The sequence below is a fragment of the Corvus brachyrhynchos genome, unplaced genomic scaffold (assembly GCF_000691975.1).
Source record: "Corvus brachyrhynchos isolate BGI_N302 unplaced genomic scaffold, ASM69197v1 scaffold310, whole genome shotgun sequence".
Classification (NCBI taxonomy): domain Eukaryota; kingdom Metazoa; phylum Chordata; class Aves; order Passeriformes; family Corvidae; genus Corvus; species Corvus brachyrhynchos.
In genome coordinates, this window is record NW_008236213.1 from 1,894,992 (window position 1) to 1,915,534 (window position 20,543).

Genomic DNA, 20,543 nt, shown 5'->3' on the forward strand with positions numbered 1-20,543 from the left:
AATCTTTCAGCATGCATCAGTAGAAGGCTCATGTGGAAAGTCATGTAGTCTTATTCTTCAGAATTAGCACATGCGTATCAGTTTTAAACACTTAGGCGTGTGGGACAGGGACAAGCAAGCAACCAACCAAACGCATGATGCTTAAAAGCAGTTCCAGGCAACACATTTTATTTTCATTTGCAACAAGGTAAGAGTTTATATGTGTCAGCTAATGCAATCAAAACTCACTAATAGTAGCTCATTAAATGGCACTAACTTGATTGCTTCCAGTCATGTATGCACACCCACTCACTAATTTTCTTGAACCTGAGCAGAAAACAGAACTATTCTGTAGTCTCTCATGCCTGTTTGTTTTGTAGCCTTGATATAGCTAAATGATGATTTTGGTTGTATGAACAGTCCAACAGTGGCACTGCTGGCTGGACTCCTCTGATTAAGTTCAGCATTTTTCTCATTCAGAGTCCTATATCCTCTGGCTTAATCCAGCCTCTCCTTCAAAACACGAACTGAAGCCCCAAACTGCACCAGCTTCTATTCCCTTGCCATTGCCTCAGTGACCCCCAGGCAGACTACCTTCTGATTTTAGAAGGAAAACCACCTACAGCAGTAAAAAACTCTGGCAAGGCCATGCTCTCTTTCCTCTCAGGACTGAGTAATTCTGTCAGACTTAACAGAGGCCAGTTGCTCAGCTGCCCACCATTCTCCTATAATCTAAATGTTCTGCTATATTCTGACAGGATTAAAGCGTTGAGGCTTGGTGGATGACTAGGGAAATATGATACAAATAATTTATTGAGTTATCTGTGTTTTTGTGGGTTACACATCAGGCTGGCATCCTACTGTGCTGGTCCACTACATCACTACCTATGGGATTATCTCAGGCAGATTACACGAGTCAGATGTGTGAGTGCAGTCTCTTTGGAAAAGGTTAAAGCTTCTGAGCAAAGTAGCTGGGTCTGACATAAGAGGTCTTGGTGGTCCTCAAACTCTTCCAAAGGTGTTAGGAGACTTTCCTGGTAGATGGAAGAAGCCTAGTAGTATTCCTACAGCATATTATGCAGAATGGGAAAAAATAGTTATACTTCCTGGTTTTTGAGTTATCAGCCAATTCTGATTCCAGCTCATCCAGCAATTCTGAATGAAGCTTCTGGACTTGATGGATCTTCATTAGATCACTATCACCAAGACTCAAAGTTACACTTGTCACCCAGAAAAATCCTTTTTTTTTAATCTGCTCAAAAGCACAGACCCTGTGAAAGGGAGCTATTGATGCACAGTAAGGTGCACAGGTAGCCAGGTAATACTAACTGATAGTCCCTGGATTAAACCTCAAAATACTGATTTAGAATTGCTAACACTGTTCATTTCCAATTCCTTAGTCTGGTCCTTTTGTATTTCTAAGTCTTGGGAAAGCTTCTCACTTTGGGTGCTAATGCAGTTCAGCTTGAATTACATTACAGTTTGGATAACCTAACACTGATGACTGAAACAGGACAGATTCCAGGAATTCAAAGGCTATTTTCAAGCCTAATCAAGTGTATCTTCAGGATCTGAGATGCTAAAAAGTTGACATGAAAAATTAAAGCACTTTCTTGTATAAAATATTAGTTGTATCTAGAAAACTGCAGGTATTTTAATACATAATATATATGTATTAGCAAAATGTAATAATCCACAGTTCTTTTGAGGGTTTTTTTGGACCTCTGATAGTAAAGCAGACAAGAATTGTTTTCTTCATCAACATCTCATAGTGGAGAAACTTGATTTGTGCTGCCTATGATGTTAGCTGGGGTCTTTGGAAATACTTATATCTGAAGTTTTTACTAGTGACATTTATGCTGAAGAAATATTTTTCTCCTTTTAGTGTGTCTTTCTAAATCTCACTTTCTAGTTAGACAGTCCATGTAGAATTACTATAACCAGCATTTCTTTCGGCTGTGATAATGGACCTCTCAGGTGCTGTGGCTTTTCTGAGCCAATCCTCCTTCATCTGGTTAAGCTCAATTAAATTAACTGTACTGAACTCCCAATATTACAGCAATACTTTTTTACTAATTAGGGCAAGCTGTGTTGCTGAATTAGACAGATGTGTCAGGAGGACATAACTGCACAGTGTTACAGAAAATTGTGGTGTTCTGAAACACTCAGACAATAGTTGATGAGAGTCTGCTTCATTCAGGGTCTAATTTCTGTGGTTTCAAGTAGTTCTTTTCAACAATCCTCTTACCTCCATGTTCACAGAAATAAATAAGTGCTCTGGGAAAAACAACCCCCTCCTCTATAGCTCATGGCTCCAACAGCAATTTTAATTGCTTGCTCTCTCAGCCCTAAATCTGCACCTGCCCACAGTGTCATAGTCTCTAGCCCCTGCCTTAGATGCCTGATCATCCCCCACATTGCACTCACCCTTTTAAAGAGATCAAATCACTAAAAACCCACTGTCTATCTAGGAAAAGCTGTAACCCCATTTCATAATCTGGGCAAAGCATTAAGATCTGCCACTTACACTCATTTAGTCTTGGCTTTTCAAGCAAGGCCTAAGCTATCTCAGGATTAGAAATTTTTTCTCAAAGTCTTTAAAAACTGAGATGACATGACTTAAGCACTATTCCTGCAGAATAAGCTGACTTGGAGCACTCTGATTTCTGACTCCACGAAATCAGTTTTGCAAACCAGCCCATCTGGATTTTCCAAATGCAGATGATGATGATAAAGCTCAAGCTGCATGGAGCAGGCAGCCACTGCTGCTCGCTATCCTCAAAGCACAGCTTCTGATGCAGGGTGCAATCTAGAATCATCATCGCTGCTAAAATCTGAATCTGAGCAATGTGACTACTTCAGCATACCTAATCATATGTTTTGTGTGTGCATATTTGGCTTCAACTATGAGAAGTTATTGGGACAGAAAAGAAAATACCAGCAGTTAGGGTACTGTATTAGCTTATTCTCTGTCTTTCATTTGTGGTTCTGTATATGATATAATTGTGTTCCAGCATATATGCAAACAAAACACAAATGTCTCATCTAAGTTGTATTTCTGCCACGCTATTGGACAGTGAGTCTGATTCAGCCTTGTATACAGAAATCAGTGGATGCTGTGTTTATCCGAATCTGGATGTTTACACTGCAGAAGAAGGCTGCCATGTATTTTCTGACATAAACAGAAGACTACCTTAATGTTCATCTTCTTTCTTATTTTTTACATGGTATATAGGCAGTATGGATTTTCTCATACTTTAATCTTGCTACATTCTTATAGTAAAAAAAAAAAAAAAAGCCCCAATACAATTCTTTAAAAATTGAGTAAATTCATACGACAATATGATGAAAGCATTAGTTCTTGATGTGGAGCATCATTCAGGAATTCCATACAGCCACTGTTCTTTTGGGCTTTTCAATTCAGTTGGCAGCTTTATCCTTTCAATTGGCCTATGTCCAAAGTCTGTGGCCAGAGAATCCAACACGGTCTATGCCAGTTGGATTTAAGGCCTGACCAGCATCATCAGCCAGTACTTCTCCTGGGGATATAAGTAAGGTTTTGATTCAATTGGAGGAGTGGAGCAAACTAGTAAGATCATACTTTAAACTGGTACATTTGTCTCAAACTTGTGTATGTGTTGTATGTTTTCTCTCCTCAAGTAAGACAGAGCTCTTATTTATCCTGTTTATATCTCACAACTTCAATATTTGTCCTCAAAATCACTCAGTTGGTATTTATATGAAAGTCTAAAAAGTCTAGAAAGACCCAGAAAGTCTTCATCTGTGGCCTTACTATGGTCTTTATAAAGACAAACCTAGAGGATCTTCCCTGTGAAGCTCCACGGTGGGAAGTGCCTCACACTCCTTGTGGTCTCAAAGGCCTGGGATTTGCTTCTTCTTAATGGGTACCTTGAGTTTTTTCTGACCAGTATGAAAAACATCCACTCTTTCTTTATCTTTCTGTATCCTGACAGGTCTGCAGGATATCTCTCTAGTTACTTCTTTTATTAGATGTTGTATTAAATTATGACAGTTTAATTATTAAGTGAAGGTATGCAGTCACCTTGTCTTATCATTGCGTTAATCTTCCTGTCTCCTTCTCTGTCTGTCCATGCATCTCTAAGTTCCTTATTAATAGAGGAAAAGTTAATTACTGTTCTGTAGTTGGGATAGAAGAGACAAACTGATGCCAATCCTGAGGAAAAGAAGCAGAGCTTTTGTACAGAGGATGTTCAACTAATGTCTGACTTAATACAGCTCTTTCATATCTTCTTCAGGGCAGGGATCAGCATAGTTTATATGATGTGAGTTCAAGTATGTCATATAGGAAATGTTAGGAAGCAAAACACAAAAATTTGTGGAAGTCTAGGCGTCATCACTTTACTGTGGCAAACAGCTTGCAATGTTGTATGTAATCTTTGGTCTGCTAATGAGAATTTGGCTTGTTTTTTATGTAACAGTCATTCATCTGATCTGGGCTGTGCATGTTTTAGCAATGTTCTTTGATGATGGAGAACTGATCATTTTAAGTTTTGGGGCTATGTGAAAATTATTCTGCTTTTAAACCGGTGTTTCCTTTGAAAAATGAAGATGAGAACAAGTATGCCAGGCATTCTAGTTAACAGAGTCTAACACTGATGTGAACGATTTCTTCTAACTTTAAAGGCTAATATCCCTGTCTATATTTAGAAGCTTGTGACATATTGGAGGATTTACACTCCCTCTTGCTGCTTCTGTATACAGATGTGAGGTACTATCCAATCTAGAATCCAGAAAGAATCACCCATCAGCTTCCATGTCATCTAGAAACAGGAAGACACTCATACATTGTAGTGCTTATTACACTGTAGTATACTGTGGATCAATGGTATTTTGAATCATATGTTCTTGCTCTTCTGTACAAAAATTAACAGAGCTTCTTTGAACACTCGCACTTTCTCCAGATTTTCTGACCCAATGTGGATCAAAGCTTGCTCACCACCTTTTACAATTGCTTTGCAGTTCAAGTGGGTCTGGTGAGTGCTAAACTATTTTGAGAAAGCTGTGGATGTCTGTACTTTCAGTATCAGATTCAGCAAAATAATGGTAATTTCTGGAATTGTTTCTCTTGACACAAGGGGGATTTGAACAGTGAAAATTAAGTCCTGGCTTGATTTCAGTACATTGAATTACTACTGAATCATGCCTCTATTAAAGAATAGCAAGGTACAGTATGATATAAGTGTTCTCCAGTGAAATGCAGTCCAGAAGCAGCTCAGGTAGAATCAAGTTTAAAAATGAGAAAAGTGGGATCATGTTATTTTACATAAAAGAAAAATATGATCCTCCAGGGCAGAAAGCCAAGAATATGTAGCTGTTGCCTTCTCTTAGTGCTTCAGCATTCAAGGGGTGGCAAACAGGGCTAAATGGGAAGAAGAGGAGATTCCATCTACAATAAGGCAAGCCACAAGAGATTTTAAGGAGGACAGTCTAATTTTCATACTTTTTGCCAGTCTGAATTTAGCAGTTAGTAACTATGTTTCAGGAGTTGCCTGGTATTTTGAGGCACTGATGCATATTTTGTGCATTTGTGTCATATATTGGGCAGAGTCTTTGCCACTGACAGATGCTAGAAGGAACTATCTCCATGTCTCCACTGTCTTATTTACAGGTAGAAACAATTTAATATTTTTGTTCTTCGTCCAGTGCTGCTGCTACCTGTAAACACTTTCATCTTCAGAACTGTGCCCTTTCATAATTTCCAAATGAGGGATTAGACTAGATCAGTAAAAAATGGGTTTATGTTTTGGGCTGCACCCCTTTAAGTGTTAAAACAGAAGCAAAAATGGAGTAGCTCTATTCAAATAATAAAAATATCCTTTATAAAATATAAGAAATTAAAGTACTACTGAGAAACATTTAAGCCAGCTGTCACATATCAGATAATGCCATTTCACAGAACCTGAAGACAAAGAGCATAATTTTCCTGGAAGTGAAGTAGCATAGTCACACTGGCTCTTTCAGTGGAGAACAGGATAAAAAAAGGAAAAAGGTATTTGGCTTATCTTCTGCTAAAGCCTTTGTGTAATTCATTAAGCAACCCTTATCTAAAATTATAGTGTAGGGCATTTGCCAATGTTTTCATGACCCAGTGAAAACATAAAGAGGCACTAAACCCAGCTGGTCATTAACTCTCATTAATGCTCTAGGATGATTCACATTGTCTATTATCCCTGACTGGATTTGACTTCACTGAGCAATTGAAGCGCCATGGAGGACATGTTTCTTTTGGCTTGTTCTGAGAGTCAGACTTACATGCTTTCCATCCACTGGGGGACTGTGGTTTCACCTGAAGCAACACTCTATTCCAACCACTCCTGCAAAGACTCTGTTCAAAATGCAGCTTTCTTCCACAGAGTGTTTAAAAATCCATTCTTCCATTACAAAAGGAATAAAAGAGATGGTAGTAAAAACGGTTACACAGTTATTAAACATTCTGATAATCTTTAATATTGGGGAGTTTTCTTTCATCCTTACAGACTGATTGTACAGTGGTACAGATTGCACATACTGCTTTTTATTTAGGTTTTTGCAATATCTGTAAACCATTGCTGTCTTGTACACAGTATACAGATAATAAGAAAAATGTTGTAGCAAGTCAAACACAAATCACATTTCTCCATTTATCAGCTTTTTTCTAATTAGATTTTCATGGTCTTGAAAGCCAATGTTAAAAACTCATCATTTTATGCTTAAACTTAAATAACATTAAAATAGCACCAAATCAATGATAGTTTCTGTTAGAAGTTGCAACTTGTAATTTATCATGATAAATTCACTGCAGGAAAGTACAAGAAAATTAAAAGCAGAGTCATATTGGATTTTTGTCTTTGGAAAATTTCTTTTCACCTTAATTGCTGCCATATACTGGATAGGATAACTGAAAAGGCGAAGTTTTCCCTGTCCCTATTTTTTGACTCTATATCCTTAATGCTGCAGATGCTACTTTTATGCCCCTCAGTCTACTTGTATTTACAGGACCAAAATTTTATGACAACCATTTCAAGTGGCAGTTTTCCCTGCTCAAGAGAAGCAACCCCACTTTCTCTTCCTGCCTTTTGCCCTGTAGTATGTCATCCTGGCACCTTGTCCATACATCGCCCCCGTGGAGGTGACATTGCCACAGCAACAGCACACTGTTAGTCATACACCCCATAACTACAGAAGTCTCAGTCAGTTTGGTAGTTTTACTAGGTTTTCACTCATCTGCGATGTGCTGCCCCACCATCCCCCTCTTCAGCCCTCACAAGCCTGCTGGAAACCCTCACTGGAGTCACTTTTGGAGTGTTCACTGCCATCCTTTGGGATGAAATGTCTGTAGATTAGACCTGGGTGGTCAGTCACCTACCCACCCCACAGCACAAAAACTGGTTGGTCTGTGAGCCTTCCCACAGACTTGCCAGGCAGTTGGGCAATAACTAAGTTGATATTTGCTTTTCAAAGAATGAGTGAAGCAATAATAGAGTGTAACTGTAGAGGAATAAAATTGGAGTTACCTATACTGCATTGTAAAACCTGATTTTCTTTCTGTTAAAGCAGCAAATTTTTGGTAATACCTAACTTATAACTCTGCTTATTTTTTCAGACACGGAGATGACTTGATTGTGACACCGTTTGCTCAGGTAGGCACAACTTTGCCATATTTCTCACACGGTCTTGTAATTTAAAGACAGAATGGCCAAACCAGTTGTTTTCTGTTGTTGGTATTATATGTTTGCTTGAAAGAAGAAAAAGTGTCTCAACAGAAAGTCATAAACCTCCCACTCTGTTATCTACACCTCTGTTTCTTAATGCTTTTTGATTATCTGCAATGTTGAAGGGAAACAGCATAAACACCTTTGATCTCTTTCCAAATACTGTAACAGACAGTCATGATTAAGACGAATCTCTGATTCCTGTTATTCTCTTATTTTTCTAATTACAATTTCTCCATCTGAACATCTTTTATGTATTGAGTACAATGAGATTTTTAGACATGAGATAAATTTTATCCAGAACACTTATGTTCCTTTACAAAACCAGGTTTGCTTTTTCTATTCAGATTCTGGTTTATACAATACCAGCTCAAAATTCTTTATAATTCAGATAAAAATGCCACAATTTTTCACAATAGTGCTGCCTTATAAAGCATGGAAAGTTAACATTGCTATTCCATGAACTCATGATGATGGGTTTTACTCCAAAACAGATAGGAATTGTTGTCAAATAACTGTAATTATAAAGTCATATGTGATTGAAGGTGAATGGAAAGAGAAAGGTTGAGTCACACAGCAGTCTCAAATAAGAATAAAGTGGCAGCTTCAGCCACACTATGCAGGTTACTTTGGTCAAATAATAAGCTGTTAAAAGAATATTAATTTAATAGTTTATTTTATATTTAATTATATTGTAAATGGAGGCAGTGTTTATAAGACTCGATCAAGTCCTTAATATTAATAAAACCATCATCTTTTATTAGCAGAGAAAAGATTAAGCAAGGGCCTTCCATAAAAGTAGTCTGAAATCTCCACTGTATGCTGAGCATGCAAATTTGATGACATATATAATTGGTTTTAATCCATGCTGAATTAAAAGTAAGTCAGTTTGCTTTCTGATTTTTGGAAAGCAAAACATAAGGAAATGAATACTGTTTAGCTAGACAAATGTATTTTATATTATCTTAACTCATTTGTAAATTACCTCCAATAGCTTGAACACTTCTTGAATACTTTCTGTTACAAGCTTTCATTAATTTATTATTTTTTCTTCAGTGTCCTACCTTCTTCCTACCTCCTGTATAAATTTAAGGCGCTATGAAAAGAGGGTTGTGCACTCCTCAACTCAAATCTCTGAAATCCAGCTTCCCATTGCTTCTTTTGTTATTCTTCACCAGGAATCCAGCCCAGTCTGGGCTGAGAAAATAAATGGTCAACTTCTGCAAAGACACACCAATGATTACTGCTGCTGCTTTCTCCTTCTTCCAGCCTAGTTCCAACTAACTCTTGGTTCCTCTCTGACATCATCTGAACTACCTCTCCCCTGATGGAGAGGTTCATCTTATTACCCTTACATGGCACAAAATTTGTTGAGTGTTATCCAACTGCCTTCCGAAGGGAATGCCTCTGCCACTTGCAACAAGACACTCCTCTCTGCTGCATTCACCCTCTGCTGTCTTGCATGAAATTAAGTCCAGAAAGGAAGTAGTTCATCTGTATTGTCTTTGCCAATGCATAAAGCTTGTAAGAGCCTGCAGACTTTTCCTACCTTCTCCAGGGATGCCTTCCCCTTTCTCTGGCCTTCTGCACTAAGTCCCCAGGTCAACTGTGCCTCCTAGAGGAGACACTTTTACTTTTCCTAGCAATCCAGACAATCTCATTTCCTTTGTCCTTCAGAGTTTATGGGGACTGAACTGAAAATGATTCTGTAATTATTTCTTATGCATGACGTATTAGACTTGAATGGGCTATTATCTTCCAAACTCAAATGCTTTTATTGTTATTTTAAAGAAGTAAGTAGTATTTTGTAAAAAATTCCTCCTCTGCAAGTCAGCCTGCCTTCAAACAGATAATAAGTTGTTTATGAGGGGAACAGAAAAAGAGAAATAAACTACTGCCCTTCTATTACAGACATAATATTCTTAAATAATAGCCAAAGGTTCCAGACTAACAAGCCCAGGAAACCTTTTACAGTGGTTTTGCAACGTTCTTTCCTTTTTCTTTCAGCACAGTGGAGCAAAGATAGATCAGTCTCACTTGTGCAGAAATTTATACTGAAACCACTTTTTTTGTTCCAGGTTCTGGCCAGCCTGCGTACTGTCCGGAATAACTTTGCTGCATTAACCAATTTACAAGACCGGGCACCCAGCAAGTGAGTGTCATTTTTTGGCCACTGAACTTTTTGCAGTGATACTTTTTTAACGTAAACAAAGAAGACAAATAGATGTTACAGATTTCACTCTGTTCCACCAAACCTGCATGAAACAATGATGAATAAGTTTATTAATCCCCTGAAGGTGTTATATTTGGTAGCTGAGACAACAGCTCCCTTGCCTTCTAATAGATCTTGCACTGCTGTCCTTGCATAAACTTGGAGCAGGTTTTTGCAACTTACATGATTTTCAATAAAGTAGTCATATGTCTAAGATTATTCAAAGATGATCACTCAGGCACAATTTGAGTCTTGCAAATGAAACAGAGTGAGCAGACAGCTGCACTCACTGAGAGCTGCTTGCATGATCTCAACCTAGAACTCTACCTAACTCATCCAAGGTAGTGATACCCTAACTTACCCACAGTAGTTCATAACTGTAAATGAGCCATTATAAATATGGATCTTTCTCCAGTCATGTTACAGCATCACAGTTAACACTAATGTTAGTTACACTGGCAAATGTAGTGAAGTAATTTCCTTCAGCCAAAATACACATCTTGAGAACTAGAAGTAATTAGCATTTCAAAGAAAAGAATGTCTTTGTAAATGTTTATAAATCACATTTCAAACTATGTATAAGCTCTAGGTGTGATTAGGCAGGCTTTTAATAAACCTGTAAGTTTCCAAAATATTACTGCCCTGGAGTTCCCAAATAAATTCCCAGGTAATGTATTATCTGTTATATTGTTCAAGGATTCAGTCATCTGTGAGTTCATCAGGCTTAAAACTTTTCTCATTTCCTTTTTAATAGACGATCACCAATGTGTAGCCAACCATCTATTAACAAAGCAACTATAACAGGTAAGAATAATTTATTTATAAAAGCATCTAACTGAAAAATGCGTTTTATAGTAATTAATGTATATTGCTTCATATCCTTATATCTGTTTTATTAAAGAGGTTTTGAGTCACATAGTGGCTCAAATTGGTGACTTTTAGTGTTCTATCATGTTAACTTCTGATTTCTATTTCATTATTCCAGTTTTAAGTTCTTTCCCAATTCTTTTTCTTTTTATACCAGTGTGTGACTTTGTCATGAATACATTCATTAGCAACTTTTTGCAAGGAAATCTAGTAGAAAAAGCTGATATGATGAATCCATTGATCTTTCTTTTTGGGACATAGAGTTCTGTAGCTATACAGACACAAAGCCTTCACATTAAAAGTGCTTATGCAATGAGGAGAAATTTTCAAAACTGACTTTTCTGATGTAGAATGGTAAATCCTATTTCTATAACATTTGTATGAGGGGAAAAAAATCCTTTTAAAAGACAATATTATTTCTAAGGAAACATTGACTTAAAAACAAGACTAACAGTGTAACAGTGTAAATTACATTAATATTTTGGAAAATTTTACCCCACGCTACTTTTGGTTATCTTTTTGACAACTTGGTCTTAGGTGTCTTTATGGGAATACACTTTTCTGGACCCTGTATTTTTTATATCATGTTAATTCACAGGTTCTTACACTGTGTAATTTTCCAGGTAGTTACTTTCTCTATCATGTTCTGGCAGAGTGAAAGAGCATTTGCTTTTCTTCTTGATGAAAGTATACTTACTAAACAGGCAAATTATTATTTAAACCAGAAACGCAATTTTCCATAATTTTCAAAATATATCATCTTTTTAATTGAATTATACATTCATATCTCTAGAAAAAAATGGTACTTCAGCAATTTTGAGGAGACGTGTGGCTTTTCAATGTTGAATAGTTTCTGCTTTTAGGCTCTGGAATGTGTTAAAATCAATGGGTTTTTTCAACTAACCTCTCCCAATATCCATATTTACCTTAAAAGGACCCAGTCTTGGCAGTGCTATATAGTTTTATTCTCCTAGGAACTCATCATACAGTATGAGCATTTGTGTGTAGGGCTCATCAGGGAACAGAAGGTTAAGTCTTTAAATCTATTCTATTAACAGAAAGACATCATGTTAATGAAATATTAGAAGATATAGATATATATGTAGATAAATTATATTCATGATCATTTGTTAATATATTTCTTGAAGAGATGATTTTGGGCATTGGTTTCAAATTGCTCTCTATAAGCCATTTCAGTTATGAATATTATATCTATTTTTGATTTTTTGATTTGTCTCACAGCAGAGTAATCCAGAAGTATTTAAGCTGGAGATAGAGATACTCAAAAATAGGGCTCTTTCTTCAACTCCAAGGGACTAACTTTAGAAAACTTATAAGAGTAAAATTCATGACACTAAAAGGAAATACAATATCCAGAAGAGAAGATGTGCGTGCAGGTGAACACTCTTACATGTTCTCCCACAGCTATTTGCCATAGGTCAGCTTCTTTTCTCCAGCAGGAGAAGCTGTTCAGACAGCAGGACGCAAGACACTCTCTGTAGGAAGATGTTTCGCTTTTTAAATTCTCCCTGGTCTGAAGGTTTCCATTCATTTAATCTGCAGAGTATACTCTACATGTCAGCCATAAATCATCTGAAATTTTAAAGTTTAGAAAGAAGGTACTACAGTCAGCTCTCCAATTAATCTAGAAAATTATTCTTTGCCAATAAATTCAAAGGCAGCAAGAAAAGGCAAAGAACAGTAAGAATAATTTAGTCTAATTTAGTTTAATCTAATTTCTCAGAAATGCTGCTGGATTTGCTGTGCCCAAATTATGCACTGAACTGGATGATCTTGGGCCTGTGTGCACTGGATATAAGTGGTTGAAAGATTTTAGTGATATAGCAAAGATATTAAGTCACTATAAAGCATGAAAATGGCTACAATTAATTTTGACTGTTGAATGGAGATTGAGGCTGGATACTATTTTGCATGAAAGGGTTTGCCCGTTCTTAGTTATGAGGTGGGTTTGATATTTCCATGGCAACAAATTTCAGGGCAAAGGTGCAGAAATATGCACAGGTTTGTTCTTGGGGCATATAGAATTCTAGTAAAACATGTTTACAGCAGTATGTTAAGAAGAAAGGTATATTAAAAACACTTCTGCTACATTTCACAGAATAATTGAAAACACTTTCAGATGCTTTTTGAATTTTTGTGAGGAATGTTCAAAATGTAACTTATACAGACCTTTCCTGCTACGAAATCCTCCTGGTTGTGCTGTTGTGTCATGGAGTATCCAGACCAATACAACAGCCAGGGTAGTGTCTCATCATGTCATCCAGATGGCTCAGCTTGCAACCTCAGCAAGAACTGATTGACAAGGTAGCAAACTAGGTGACTGGAGTGCACAGTGTCACTAAGCTATATTGATGATTAACCAGAAAACAGACACTTAAGATGGAGATTTTATGTTGCTAAACTTCCTGGAAGATGTGTCATTGGGAAGTTTCTCTCTGAGGAAAGGGATGATCACAGAAGGGAACTACTGCAGAATATACAGGGAAAACAACAAAGGAAGGACAAAAAGCAATCTGGTAAAGCCAAGAGCAAAATTGAAAGAACAAACTAAAAAAGCAAGAGCAAAATTCTCTTGTTTGCTCTTTTAAGAATTCACCATGAGGCATAAATCTGTGACAAAATACCTTAGCAAAAAAGTAAGAAACTATGACATTGAGAAGAGAAGAAGCACAGGAATCATATGTTCAAATTCTTAGAAGCAACAGCTACCATGGTAGCCTTAATATTTATGGTGATTTTTCAGTGTAAATATATAGAGATTGGTGATCAAAATAAAGTCTTTTCTATTCAGTATATCCACATGAATCCCTTTTGGAAGCTGTGTTGAATGAAGCTAATGAATATCAATGACATACTTGAAGTTCATTATCAGAAAACTATGCTCTAAGGTGCTGAGTGTTCCTTTTGCAGAGAAATTAGGGAGTAGGAGATGGGAGCTTTTCATGTAACAACAGAATTTTTAGATGCCACTTTTCATACTTGCTTTAGACTCTAGGGTGTAAATATCTGTTTTAACTATAGTTAGTGTGAATAAGCAGAAATTAAAGCTTACTTCTGTTAGAAGTCTTCAAAGGGATATTAATTCCCTACAAATGCCTCTCTCCCATGACTGAGACTAGCCTGGAATAACTCAGTTTGCTGAACAGTTCTCCCATGCTTGGTGTTAACTATTTCAACCAAAAGAGGGGTCTCTCTCACTATGAAACATACTAGTGTTTAATTTCAAACTGACAGTAATTCTCTTAACATGACCAGTGAAATATAAATATTTTTTTTTCCAAAAAATGAAACTATCTGTGACACAAGGATTGAGCTTGCCAGTTTTATACTACAATTCTGTCCACTCATCCAGTCCACACTTCCAGAGTTTGCTTATGAGGATATTGTGTTGAAGGACAGTGTCTGAGGCCTTGCTGAAGTCACTGCATGAGACTTCAGCTGGAGTACTACATCAAGATCTGAGACCCCCAGCATAAGAAAGACTTGTACCTTCTTGAGCCAGTCCAGAGGAAGCCAGGAAGATGATCAGAGGGCTGGAGTACCTCTCCTGTGAGGACAGGCTGATAGAGTTGCATTGCTCTGTCCAGAGAAGTGCAGGTTCCAGGGTGATCTTATTGGAGCCTTCAAGTACATAAAGGAGCCTACAGGAAAGCTGAAGAGGGACTCTTTACGAGGGTTTGTCATGATAGGACAAGGGGAAATGGCTTTAAGCTGAAAGAGGGCAGATTTAGATTAGATATTAGGAAGAAATACTGAGTGGTGAAGCACTGGAACAGGTTGCCTAGAGAAGTTGTGAATGCCCCATCCCTGGAAGTGTTTGAGCAGGGGCTTTGAGCACTCAGAACCTGGTCTAGTAGAAGGTGTTGGAACTAGATGATCTTTAAAGTCTCTTCCCACCCAAACCATTTTATGATTCTATGAATTCTAAGAGTAGAGAAGAGTATTTATATTTTGCAGTCCAGAGCATATGCAGATTTAGCTTCCATTGAAATCCCTCCATCTCATCCATGAAGTTCATTAACCAAGCAGCAATGTAGATCTCCTTTGTTTTAGCTAGTTTCAGCTATTTCATTTTTGCTAAACAAGCTCACAATTTTTCCAGCAAGTGTTTTGAATATAGGATTGATAATAATCAGCTTTAGTGGAGTTGAACAATTCTAGTGGAGTTGAACCAGTTCCCCATCATTTCTTTGAAAAGTACTTTAAAGTGACCTGTATATTGTTTTCTAAAACAAACAACAATATTTTTCATAAATAAAACAGATTTGGAAAACAGCCATATTTACATCAGGTACTCTTCAGTTAATCATTAAAAGGCGTTATCTAGGTCATGATAAACAGAGAGTTATCTCACTTATAGCCTTGTTAGCCACAACACAAACAAAATAATATTGCTTAGTGAGGTACAGGGCACAAGTCACATTCAGACTGAAATTCATTCATCCATCCCCTGACCTATAGTAAGTAAGGTACGCAGCTAACAGGTAAGGCATTGGAGACGGGAGTCTGCTCCCCACCCAGACTGTCACAGTCACTTCCTCATCTTTGGGGGTGAATTAGCAGCTTCTTCCCTTGCACGTGCAGAGTTTGTGAGCATTTGATACCAATGAATGGAAGCCATATTTGCTCGCATTCAGAAAAAGTTTCTCCGTGTCATAGCTGTTGCAGCACTTTCGTGTGCTACAGTGAAAAAAAAACTGCTTAAAAAGAGTCATTTAGTAAACTGTTTTTCCTTTTCAAAAGGAATTGTCTCCAGTTCAGCTCCATCAGTTTAAGGAAGAGGTTGTTATTAACATGATACAACTGTGAGCGATTGCTGAATACTTTATCCATCTTGATTTGTAGAGTTTTAGTTAATGTTGCAAAACTTTCCTAACTGAAAGACTTCAAATGAAATCTATACGTAGGGCTCTTTTAGTGTCAGTGGGTTTGTAAGACAGTGATTATCCTTCTTGAGGCAGAACAGCAGGAAGAGGACTGATGTGGTTTTGAACCAGATAAGCTGTTCATGTATCATCTCACATTCAAGGAGGTGAATAAAACCATGGTACAAAATAGAATACTCTCTATATTTGAATAGTGCCCTTCAGCACTGATACCTGATAGGTAAATATGTAAGCTTTCATAAAATAGAAAGTTAAACAGAGAAGTATAAGTCACAGTTTACAACATTCCTGGCAAGAATGCCCATGTAATTAAAATTAACCACCCAAATCAAAAATTAGAAAATAAAAGTAGATGTTTTGCAGTGTGTAGACAACAACACTAGGCCCTTACATGTGAATTTAATTTTTCAACAGTCTGTTTTAGTAGAAATATTTGGTGGTTACTACAGTGCATAGAGACTAGAATGCATCATAGAGCTGACCTCTGCTTGCTATCTTCATCTAGCACTTCAGGTTACTTTTTTATAAGACTGCAGCATAGTACAGCCTTGATTTTGTTACAGACTCACCCATTTTGGAGTTAGAATAGGGATCCATTTAAAAATAAAACCTGAGAGGCATTATCAGTCTTCACATCAATAGTCTTATATGTAACCCCGCATAAATCTTTGCTTCTTACTTTTAAATTGGTCTCATATTTTGCTGCATCAGTAAATCCTTGTATCACCATTTCACCCAAACTGTCCACTTCACTGGAAAGAGAGACAGGGTGACAAGCTTCATGTGCTTCTTCTCCTTTCATCCTGTGTCAGTTACAGGCACTGGTAGTGTAGCGCAGGAGAGAACGGTACATGACCCCAGGCTGTATTTATTGTATTCATAACAGCAGTAGAACAATTTAAAAGAGTGAAATGTGGTTTGGTTTTTAGGAATGAGTTGCAAAAAATCAGAAAGAAAAATAAGACTCTTGCCTATGTAATTTTTCTCATTCCTATTACAAATGCTGTCCTTTGTCTGATGAATATAGAAAACAAAACTGAAGCAGACGTGGTTTCTGGTATGACTGCTGGATGCGGTCTGAGTGTACCCTCTTTTCACATCTTCATCCAGCATCTGGCATTTCTGATCAGGGACACATTATCATCTCTCCAATTCAAAAGTTATATTTGAAAGTAGATCTTTTTTCCTTTAATAGATTACCGAAAAACTGGCCTTTTCAAGCCTATTCACTTTCCTGAGTATCCGTTTAAAAAATTAAGGGCTACATTGAAATAATCCGTTAAATTGCAAAGTTCTACTTTCATTATATGCAGGTTCCTGAGTAAGGAGCCTGAACACAGCAGTGAATCAGAGTGACCAGAAGCCATGGTCAGACAACCCTGGAGAAAAGCTACAACAAAGCCTCCCTTTTCTGTATTTTCTCTGTCTGACCTCATGTATTTTGCTTTGCATCCTGCAAAATGACTCATCTTCAGGTGAAAGGTGTAATGCCAGGTCTGGTGGTAGGCATATCCGCTTGTGCCTACTGTGCTTTCTCAGGAACTAGGATTAAAAATTTCAAGTATAAGCAATGCCTAAAAGTCAGCCTTCTGCTCTCAGGCCAGAAGTTACAACATATTCATGCAAAAAGACCTCTTTTTCCAATGTTAGGTAATTCAACTCAGAAAATATTTGGTAGTGGGAACTGGGAAGCATGGAAGCAAGTGATTGGCATACAGTCAGGTATTTAGACATCCCCCTGTGCTTCATGCTTCCAGTTGGCTGTCTTGGTATCAAATCCCTCTGAACAACCATAGGCATTCATTACAGTCAGGGGAGGCAAGCAGGTGTCTCAGGGATTGCACGTGCTCTGCAGAGGCCCTAAACCCCCACACTGCCTCTGCAAAATCTTGGAGTTACCCAAGGATGTTAATTTGGTGTCACTGTCCATGAGAGAGACCAGCAGTAGGCAGCTTAGCATCGTCCCAAACATTCTAAAGTATTCTCTACCAGAAGCCTGTCAGAGAAGAACTGCAGCAAAAATTTTACCAAATTTGACTTTGGGATTTTGGGAGGAATGATGGGAGGCAATGAAACCCAGTAGTTCTTACTGGAGAACTTTCACTTGAAATGTTAAATGTGACAGGGTATGACTTTAAAATTCCCTACTCAAACCCAAATCATAGTACTCAGACAGGTTTTCAGAGCTTTATGACTGTTGCCTTCTGTTAATAGAATTGGAAAATTTATGTGTTTTTGTCATAGTCCTTAATCAGCTCACAGTTAACAAGATTCATCTCTGTCCTGAGTAGAGGTAAACTTTATTTGTACTAGGGAAATCTTGATTTTATTCCCATTATGATGATTTTCTGAGTTAATGAAGTAGCTGTGGTCACATGCATAAAGTTTTAGTTGTTATGGAGTATTAAAAAATTATTCCTAAATATTTACATTAAAATGCTAGCATAAAATTGCCAATCTGATTAATTATTCCTTCTGCCCACCGTATTTTAAATTAATTTCTTTGGCTGATATTTATATTTGAACATTTAAATTACATATGAAGTTGGACGAATGTTAAGCGAAATAAAAAATAAAGATGAGAGACAAAAACTTAAGGTAGTCTCTCCTAAATCATAGGATACTATGTTAAAAATAAAAGGTTTATTTCCCTAATTATAATGAGCAAGGTAGGATTATATCCAAGTGAGTGAATTTTGCCCCTAGGTAGCTTACTACTATGCTAAAAAAATGTGAATTAAATCAGGAGTGTATTACAGAAGTGACTACTGGATTAGCAAGCATTTACAAATTCCCCTTGTATTAAGTCATATGCTAATAGCTTACTTAGTGCACATACTGTAGAACTATTGACTAATTAGTGTTTAATTTAAGGTGTGCAAAGAGGGCTAGAATAAAAAGCCTAGGAAGAAGTCTAGAAATGAAGAAGAAAATCAAACAAGAGTTTCCAAACATGGAAAGCTGAGCTAACTAAATGTTATCACTGGGATTTGGGAAGCTCCAGCAGATGACAGTAGGCAACTAATGGGAAAGAAAACAGTATTTGTTTGGGGAAGAGTCTTTAAACTGTTGTGGTATCATTATTGTAGATGTGGTTGGTTTTGCTATTAATGTTACTAGGTTTGAACCCTAATTTTCAAAGAGAAAAAGAAAAATCAGAATTTTGTGTAGGTTAATTCTTTTTAATTGGAGTTCAGCAAATACAAGCAATGGCAAATGATACCTGACCCCCAAACTGTGTTTTTTATTCTGCTCTTTCTGCTTCTTTTCTGATTCCTTTCCAAAAAGGGATCTGTATGATCTATTTCAGCATTTCAGCTGCATAAATATATTTATTTTCCAGTGGCTTCCTCCTTTTTAATTTTTTGAGGGGGTTTGGGGGTGAATCTCAAAACATTTTTTGGCATATAAGATATAAGATAAAGAGAATTTGTATCTCATCAAATTTGATCTCATGAATCTCATTGCATTCTCATCCGTTTGTTTGAATCTCATCATTCTTTGTTCAATCTTCAATTCTGAAAAACTATCACATAAAGGAGGTGGGCAGAGAAAGGTTAGTCCTACAGCAATATATGTTTTTGCAGTTTGAGGTAGTATTTTCAAAAAGCAAGCAGCTAACATAGATAGTATGCATATGACTTTCATACAGGAAAGCGACAGTCATGTGGTTAAACCACGTAGTCCTCACATGCTTCTGCTACTTGGAGATGTATGTAAGCATAGATACAGCCATAGATACATATATCAGCTGTAGATATTCACGGTATGATATTGGGAAACCAAAATCTGATCGCCTTGCTTCTGCTGATTCTCACAATAAAATCTGCAAGGTTTTGCTTTGCTGAGTAAAATCTGAACCTGCAGCACCAATTAGTCTTTAACTACACTTTTCTTTGGTCTAGTGCAGTTCCACCCTCCCTGCAGATTTATACTCCCTTGAATTCTGTCTATCATCACCTTTTGTGTTTGGGTTATTTCTTCCTTAGGAGGCAGAGGTGGCTGTGTCATATAATGCAGTGAAAAGCTGTGGTGCGGGAAGACACTAGGAAGAAAAAGGCTCCTTGTAGCATCAGTATACACTCCAAAAAAGAAGGGTACAGTGCTGTTCCACAAATACTGTTCTCTAAACATACCCACTGAAACACAGAATTGATGCTCAGAGGAATAAATGTTGCTTCAAAATTTGTTTGTGCTTCAACAATATGTTGGTGGTAAGACCTGGTGTGTTGAAATACTTGCTAGTTCTACTTTGAAAACTCTTTCCTCCAAAAGAGACGTTGGTCTTCTCTATAAAAGAAGGGCTATAAAAATTGCACCTATTTTTCAAGAGTTTCTTTGAAGATTGGTTGTTAAAATAAATAGGTATTTCTACTTCATAGTATACATAGTTTTACTCATATGCATTTGTTTTTGAAAACTGTGTGCTTTGATAGTTCTGTGAGAGGCCAGTACTGCAAGCATTATTTCCAATCACAGCTCAATCCTGCAGAACTGAATTATAAAACATCTACTATGGCCACATTATCTTTGCAAAATAAAAAAGGTTTACATAAGTATTCTGAAGACTAAAATTCCACAGAATAAAATCAAAATATAGTATTTTTTTCTTAACGACTGTAGTTCTTTGACTGAAAGTAACGACTCCATCAGTCAAAAATACACCATAAAAAATCCATCTTTCTCCTAAGAGAATGTAATTAATGTAATTTCTTTACAAGTTCAGCAAGTTGGTGGAAAAGGCAGATTACCGTTTTAATGTCTAAGTTACTGATTAGCTCCTCATCTGGCACTGCTTAGACAAGGTTATTTGGAAGCTACTGTTAATATTTCAGTGCAGGGAAA

The 20,543-nt window shown here is 37.1% G+C and overlaps 1 protein-coding gene across 1 annotated transcript in view; it reads left to right on the forward strand.

The window, feature by feature from the left end:
• The window catches only part of PDE4D (phosphodiesterase 4D), a 558,454-nt gene that overhangs the window by 461,749 nt on the left and 76,162 nt on the right, over window positions 1-20,543 (forward strand). The window contains exons 5-7 of the mRNA XM_008642936.2: window positions 7,604-7,640; window positions 9,791-9,864; window positions 10,679-10,728. Coding sequence (XP_008641158.2) covers window positions 7,604-7,640; window positions 9,791-9,864; window positions 10,679-10,728 — 161 coding nt within the window. The remainder of the gene's footprint in view (window positions 1-7,603; window positions 7,641-9,790; window positions 9,865-10,678; window positions 10,729-20,543) is intronic.